Source organism: Hemicordylus capensis, chromosome 1 (genome assembly GCF_027244095.1).
Source record: "Hemicordylus capensis ecotype Gifberg chromosome 1, rHemCap1.1.pri, whole genome shotgun sequence".
Classification (NCBI taxonomy): domain Eukaryota; kingdom Metazoa; phylum Chordata; class Lepidosauria; order Squamata; family Cordylidae; genus Hemicordylus; species Hemicordylus capensis.
Genome location: NC_069657.1, coordinates 145,046,987 through 145,054,767, shown reverse-complemented (window position 1 = coordinate 145,054,767; position 7,781 = coordinate 145,046,987). Strand labels below are relative to the sequence as shown.

Genomic DNA, 7,781 nt, shown 5'->3' with positions numbered 1-7,781 from the left:
TATTACTCCAGAGACACAATACTCTTCCCCAATAATGGTACCTACTTTATGGTTTAATTAGACCCTCTGAGGATCACTGAAGTCACCTGTCTGAAACAGTGTCTATGCTTCTAACTGCTGTTGGGAATTCCAGTCACTCACACTTTCACTGGATGGAATTATGAGCAGATATGAACATGGTGATTCAGTTGTCATACAGCTATCCCTTAAGCGTTAGTGTATATTTGCTAAATATACACCACTTAAATGTCCTCAGATAAGATCAAAGCTGCACTCTGCGACATGGGTTGTGTGGACAATTTCTAAACAAGAGTTTGCAGTTAGTATAGAAATAAATCCACCCAAGACCACAACTAGGACTGTCAATGGATTAGGATCATAGGAACATAGGAAGCTGCCATATACTGAGTCAGCCCATTGGTCTATCTAGCTCAGTATTGTCTTTACAGACTGGCAGCGGCATCTCCAAGGTTGCAGGCAGGAATCTTTCTCAGCCCGATCTTGGAGAAGCCAAGGCGGGAACTTGAAACCTTATGCTCTTCCCAGAGCAGCTTCATCCCCTGAGGGGAATATCTTGCAGTGCTCACATATCAAGTCTCCCATTGATATGCAACCAGGGCAGACCCTGCTTAGCTATGGGGACAAGTCATGCTTGCTACCACAAGACCAGCTCTCCTCTCCTGATTGTCAGTACTGAAACACCCTATTGAAAGTGCCTTGTTCTAAAGGAAAGGCTGGTTCTTTTACATATAAGAGAACTCAAAAACTATATTAGGGATCTGACCATGTGGAACTAGGTGCAAGTTTTTGAGAGGAATGCTGAGATATAAATAATATGGGTGAGGGGAAACTACCACTCCTTATTAAAAGGAATTTATAAAATATGTTTATTAGACTTGAATTAATTGAATATGGAATGCAAGTTGAAAACCTCCCCCACAATCAATCAATCAATCAATCAATTAATTAATTAAGACAGAGAGTGTTTGTGAATGGAGCAAAAGGAGCACTTCTGATCTGAGGCCTGTTGTCAGCTCTGTGCTGGCGCTTGCACATTTGCATGGAATAGCACTGGTAGTGTCTTCCAAAGGTAGTTGTGAATAGGGTTGCCAGGTCCAGGTGGTGAAAATAGTTGAAATCTGTCACCAAAGAAGTGGAAATAGTTGGTGCTGTTCACCAAAAAGGTCTCTAAAAAGTCTCAGCTTGGCATAATATATATATAAAACAGGGTAATTTGAGAATAAATACAGCTCACACACCCCTTTTTCCTCACAGTACAATCTTACTCTGACTGGATTGCATAGGAACATAGGAAGCTGCCATATTTTGAGTCAGACCATTTGTCTATCTAGCTCAGTATTGCCTTCACAGACTGGCAGCAGCTTATCCAAGGTTGCAGAAAGGAATCTCTCTCAGCTCTATCTTGGAGATGCCAGGGAGGGAACTTGAAACTTTCTGCTCTTCCCAGAGTGGCTCCATCCCCTGAGGGGAATATCTTCCAGTGCTCACATTTCTAGTCTCCCATTCATATGCAACCAGGCTTAGCTTAGCTAAGGGGATAAGTCATGTTTGCAAGTTGCTACCATAAGAACAGCTGTCCTCGCCCATAAGAACAGCTCTCCTCACCCATAAGAACAGCTCTCCTCGCCCATAAGAACAGCTCTCCTCGCCCATAAGAACAGCTCTCCTCTCATAGAATCCCATGAGACAAATGGTGCATTTTCTTTTGATTTTCAAGGGAGAGAGAAACCACAACAGAACCCTTTCCACACAGTTCAAACACCAATAACCCCTGGATCACAGAATCCCATGGGGCAAATGGGGCATTTTAATTTCTTTCTTTTTTTTGGCGGGGGGCACACCCCTTCTCCACTGTTCAACACAAGTCTAGTATCCCAGAGTGGTACCTATAGGGGAAGCATAAGTTTCCTGACCTGTAGAGAGCTTGCTGGCTACTCACACAGCTGTAGCAGAGACACATGGCACACTCAGAAGAAGAAGTCCCTCGTTGGGCCCACTGGGGCCACTGGGCCAGTCACAGTGAGTCACTGAGGAAACGAGGAAGCAGGCGGCCGCGGCTGCAAAAAAACACTTGACTGGGGAAATTGGGTGGGAATTGCCAGCACAGCAGCAGCATACAAATGAGCCCCTCCTGCCACCACCCAGCAAATTTTACACATGTGTAAGCCAATTGTTTCCAATGGACCTACTTGTGGGTAACAGCCACTGGGTGATTTCAGCCACTCAAATCTAGCAACCAGCAAACCCCCCCCCCCCACCGCCCACCTCAAGAATAAAAACATAGCCCATGACTGGTAAAAGATAACATGCAGGAACAAGGCAAGGCTGCTGGCTGCCAGTTGCTCTCAGTGCTGAACAAGGCTCCAAGCTAGGGGTGTGCACGGAGCCGTGGAGCTGCGGTCCGGCACTGGGGTGGGGGGGTTCCATTAATGGAACCCCCCACTCTAACCCTTCCGAATCGAACTGCCCCGTGTCCGGACCGGTCTGGAGGCCAGTCGAATGGCCTCCGAACCGGTCCGTGCACATCCCTACTCCAAGCGAAGCCACTGGTGGTTGGGTTGGGTATGGGAGGAGCAGCAGGCCTCCTTCAAGCAGGAAAGGCTCTAATTGGCTGTCAGGGAGCCTTTAATTGGTGGTGCAGGCAGCAGCAGTTGCTGTTGAGCTGCAAGCCAGGCTGGTCCCACCGTGCTTGCAGCAGGATCACTGGATCTCTGGACACCATCTCCAACATAGAAATAGTTGGAGGGGGTTTAAAATGTCACCAATTCAGAGTAAAAGTCCACATCTGGGATTGGGAACCCTAGCTGTGAAATTGCCTAGCAAATTCAAGGGCTCTCCTCTATGCCCCTTTGAGAAGCTTTGGGCAGGGGCCAGTTCAAAGAGGATGGCAGATCCTGGAGATTAGTTATTGGGCGGAATGCATGACCCCCCCCCCCTTTTAGGACTCTATGCACCGTACTTCCTGTCAGTTCTAAAACTGTTCATGCTCTGGACTCCTTCTTGCGAGCTGGGTTTATATCCTCCTCATATCTTCAGTCTGTCTTCTTCCCAGTCTCTATGGAGTTGTGCCTGAGTGTAGCACAAAATTGTGCCATTCTTAATTCAGCAATGTGGCAAAGAAAAACATACATAGCGGTTAGCAGTACAGGGTGTAGAATCCTTTCTGCTCTGCTCTTGCTCCTCTTAAACGTTAGCCTGAAGCAATGGGCAGCAGACTTTTACAGGAAAGCGGGAACTTGAGCTAATATAAGTATCAAGCCCAACACAGAGAAGTTTTGCAACCATTCACCCATGGGACAGTCTCGAACAGTTACAACTAATCACAACATGAATATATAATTGTCTGCTGCTAAATTATGGAAGCTTCTTTGTCTCCCCCAGCATTGACACAGTACAATCCTATGCATGTGTACTCAGAAGAATAAAGTCCCATTGAATTCAATGGCTTATCTCAAGTACAGGTCTGCAGTCCTTGTCAACATATGTGGCTTGCTAGGTATTCTTTTATCATGCTTTGTTTGCATTCTAAAGGGTCAGATACGATGTTGGTTTAGCATTATTGATAGTTAACAATATTGATGTAATTCAATATCAAGGGGAAGGTTAAGAATCCATAGATGGAACTGATCGATTTTGATAAAGAATGGACCAGAGCTCAAAAGACTCTGAATTCTACTCAAAGGCCAGAAGCAAGATTATGCTATGCAGTTGTTCTCTGAGTACCTGACTATATGGAAACACTAACCACTGGGCTCTCTTGACAGGAGCTTGGTGCTCACGACTGTCCTCTTGGTTTTAGGCCTTGTTTGTCCACTTAGCAGAAATTGCTACTACGAGATTTGTAATTTGTGTTTTGCTAATACATTTCTAGCTGCTTTTGACTAAACCAGTCAGCAGTGCTGTGTTTCACTATATGGTAATGTTGTTTAAATAAGGGACAAGCCACTATAAACCTTTTGAACAAACACCTAGAACTGTTCTAGTACACTGACTGCAGATAATTGTAGGGATGTGGTCATTGATGCTGCACATTGCCACATTCATGGATCGTGGCTCAATCGCTCTGGCAACCAGGCTGTGCTTTGGAGCCATGGAGGCTGCAGCGTGTGTGCAAGTAAAGTTAGTGGTGTATTTTTAATTAAAAGGCCTCTGTGAGGGGGCATTTTCCTTAGACCAGGCATCTCCAAACTGCGGCCCTCCAGATGTTGCTGAACTACAACTCCCAGCATCCCTAGACACAATTTTTTGTGGCTGGGAATGCTGGAAGTTGTAGTTCAGCAACATCTGGAGGGCCGCAGTTTGGGGATGCCTGCCTTAGACTGATGGTGGACTGTGCAGAATGTGAGCCAGTGTCACTCTGGAGTATTTATTTGGTCAATTTTATTTCTGCTTTTCTCCAACTAAAAGGATTCAAAGCAGGTTAGATCAAACTTGTCTTCTCTGCTGAGTTTGGGCAGCAACTTCTTCCATGGCTGATTAAACTCTATAGCACTGAACCAGAAATGTGAGGTGTGGGAGGGAAGTTACACAAAGCATAGGGCTTTTGTTTGTTTATTTTCAGTGCTGTTTCAGTGTTGATCCTACCATTTGCATGAGCAGAAATACAGTCCCTAGGTGAGTCTTGGATCAATACACCTGACACTCAGAACCCCCTCTTTCCAGATGTGCTGTAACACACTGCATAGAAAAACAAAATCACAGGCCAAATTATCTCTTAGACCTGATGCAGCAGTGTTGTTACTATTCTCCTTTCCCTTTCAGACAGGTACTCTTTGGAGCCCATTTACTAGAATGGTATTGTTCATATCTGATCAATAACTATGTCCTACACTCGGAAACATGATTATTACCTCATTGCCTGTCATACAGTCCCTTTGAACTCTTGGGTGTTTGAACAAGACGTGGAAGTACATGGAAATCAGAAAGGTAGGAGACAAATCCATTCTGTGACCTGATAATCACCATTGTTGTGGTCAACACATTAATTACACTAGACAGCACTGCCTCAGGAAGAGACGCTTCTCCCTGACAGAATGTATGAAACCCTACCTCAAAAATAACAACTGTGTATCTGTCTTGATACCCAGACAAAATGAGTGCAGACTATTTCCTTGTTCTCCTCAGAAGCAGCATCTATTTGATATATAGTGTAACATTCCAGTGTGTTATTTTCTACTTCCTTCTGTTCTTACCCAATTATGAGACTCTGAAGTGTTATTTTTATTTATTTATTATTTATTGTTAAATTTATACCCCACCTTTCATTAAGTAAATTTCAAGGCGGCTGACAATAAAATTTAAAAACATGATTATAAAAAAGACACATTAAAATACTGAGCTAAAAAGTATAAAAACAAATCTGATGATAATAATAATAATACATTAAAACACAAGCATAAAAACAGTACAAAATACAAGAAGCAGCAGTGGAGAAAATCATATAAGAGCCTGAGTAAAAAGCCACGATTTGACATGCTTTCTAAAAACTGTGATGGAGACTGAGGGGCAGATACCCACCGGGAGAGCATTTCAGAGTCTGGGGGCAGCAACAGAGAAGGCCCTGTCCTGAGTGCACGACAACCTAGCCTCCCTCACTGTCGGCACCGGAGCAGAGCCCCCTGCTCTGTGTTAATGAGCAAATATTTTAGTGTCTATTGTTCTCCACAGGGCATCTTTCACATCTTTGTTCCTCAAGCTGTAGATTAGGGGGTTTAGCACAGGGACAATAATAGTGTAGAAGACCGAGATGTATTTGTCAGAGGTGGGGGAGTACCAGGAGCTAGGGCGAGAATAGATGAAGAGAAGAGTTCCCTCGTAAATTATGACAGAGGTCAAGTGAGAGGCACAGGTGGAGAATGTCTTGTGCCTTGCTGAAGCAGAGCGGATCTTCAGGACAGAGATGACAATGAGGATGTAGGAGATTATGATGATGATTGAGGAAATGATTTCAACAGAACTGCCATAGGTGTAGAGCAGGAGCTCATTGAGGGAGGTATCTGAGCATGAGAGCTTCAGGAGGAGTGGAAGGTCACAGAAGAAGTGGTTGATGACATTTGGACCACAGAAGGAGAGCCTGAAGGCAAAGCAAGTGTGGACGAGGGCACTTAGTGTGCCACCAAGGTAAGAGAGTAAAACCAGCAGGATACAGAGCTTTGGGGACATGACCACGGTATATAGCAGTGGGTTACAGATGGCTACATACCGATCGTATGCCATAGTAGCTAGGATGAAAGACTCTGTGTCAGCAAAAGTACAGAAGAAGTAAAACTGCAGCCCGCAGCCAACATATGAAATGCCCTTTTTCTCAGCTAAGAAATTGACTAGCATTTTTGGGACAATCACAGAGCAATAGCAGAGATCAACTAACGACAAATTGCTAAGGAAGAAGTACATGGGGGTCTGGAGCTGTGGGCTGGTTCTGATCAGAAGCATCAGTCCAATGTTCCCCAGGAGAACCATGCTGTAGAGCATCAGAAACACCACAAAGAGGACAACTTGAATTGCTGGGCTGGTGACAAACCCCAGGAGAACAAAGTGGGTCACAGTGGTGTAATTACCATCTGGCATCTCTTCACCATGCATTATTTACAGGAGGAAGAGGAGGAGACTGGACTGCAGAGCTCAGTGTGCTTAGGGAAAGAAAGAGAACAGGTCTTTTAAGAATGTAGACACAGAAAATTGACTGTGAAGAAATAATGGGTGCACATTCAAATGTGCAACACAGCACAATGAGAAGCAAGCACTCTTTGGAAGCCATTTGCAAAAATTTAGAGTTTGTGTAAGTCAGTCACTGAAACCATGCCTACTAACCTATATCAGACAACGAAATGGACCATTGGTTCTATACTTTCCTTTCATCAGCACATTTTTACTTGCAAAATTAATTCATGAATGTTTGCATATTAAATAGTTCCTCTGCAAGAGGACCCAATCTCAAGGATAGTATTTGAAGCAATCTTTGGTCCCATTCTCACATAACATGGAATAGGAGTTGAAGGGGCCTCAGGACAAAATTTTTGTATGTCCAAATCTGTGCAACCTCAGTTCAGACCTCAAAGTGACCCAAGGTTTCCCTTCTGAAACTCTGATTTGAACCTTCAGACTTAGTGGGTTTTGCTGCCCTTACCTGCGGTTTGGTGGTGCCATTGTTTCGTGTGAACACTGTACCACAGTCCCACTTTGGTGAAACTGGAGTTGAAGTAGGAAGCTCCTCCCTTGCTCTGGCTGCGATTGGCTACTGGAGCTGTCCCTTAGTCAAGAAGGAAGCCCACACAGCCAGTTCTCCATCCTCTATACTGTCTCCCTGACTGCAGAGAGCCTCCATTTCATTTGAATGTGGATGGGAGCGAGGGAGAGAAAGCATGAGTCCATTGGACCCATGGTTCTGTGTTGTGGAGTTTATCTGTTTCTTAATTGTTATTCACCTCAGTGAATTTTGGTCCTTCAGCTTAAAATGATTATTTTCCAAGTGCAAGTATTTTCACATACCTTTTGTTTGTTTCATCATTTATTAGTTCAGACAGATGAAAGAAACATGTTAAAAATGCAGTTAAAGTAGTGCTGGCATGACATAAAGAAATGATTAAAAAAAAGAACATGAGAAGGTTATTGTGAGATCCCCTATAATGTGTCCAAGATGGATTTGTCCCTCTGCTTTACAGCATTGATAGCAAACTTTTGGTTATCCATTCACATAATGTGAGAAGGGCACCATAATCTTTTGCTTGCATATTCAGAAAAACGTCCCACTAAGTACAACA

At 44.0% G+C, this 7,781-nt stretch overlaps 1 protein-coding gene across 1 annotated transcript; it reads right to left on the bottom strand.

Moving 5' to 3' along the window:
* Nucleotides 1–262: 262 nt before the first annotated feature.
* On the bottom strand, nucleotides 263–6,588 carry LOC128339412 (olfactory receptor 5I1-like). Its single transcript, XM_053283293.1, has 2 exons — nucleotides 5,673–6,588; nucleotides 263–291 (listed from the first exon to the last, which is right to left on the bottom strand). The coding sequence occupies exons 1-2, from the start codon at nucleotides 6,586–6,588 to the stop codon at nucleotides 263–265; spliced, it is 945 nt and encodes a 314-aa protein (XP_053139268.1).
* Nucleotides 6,589–7,781: the final 1,193 nt, after the last annotated feature.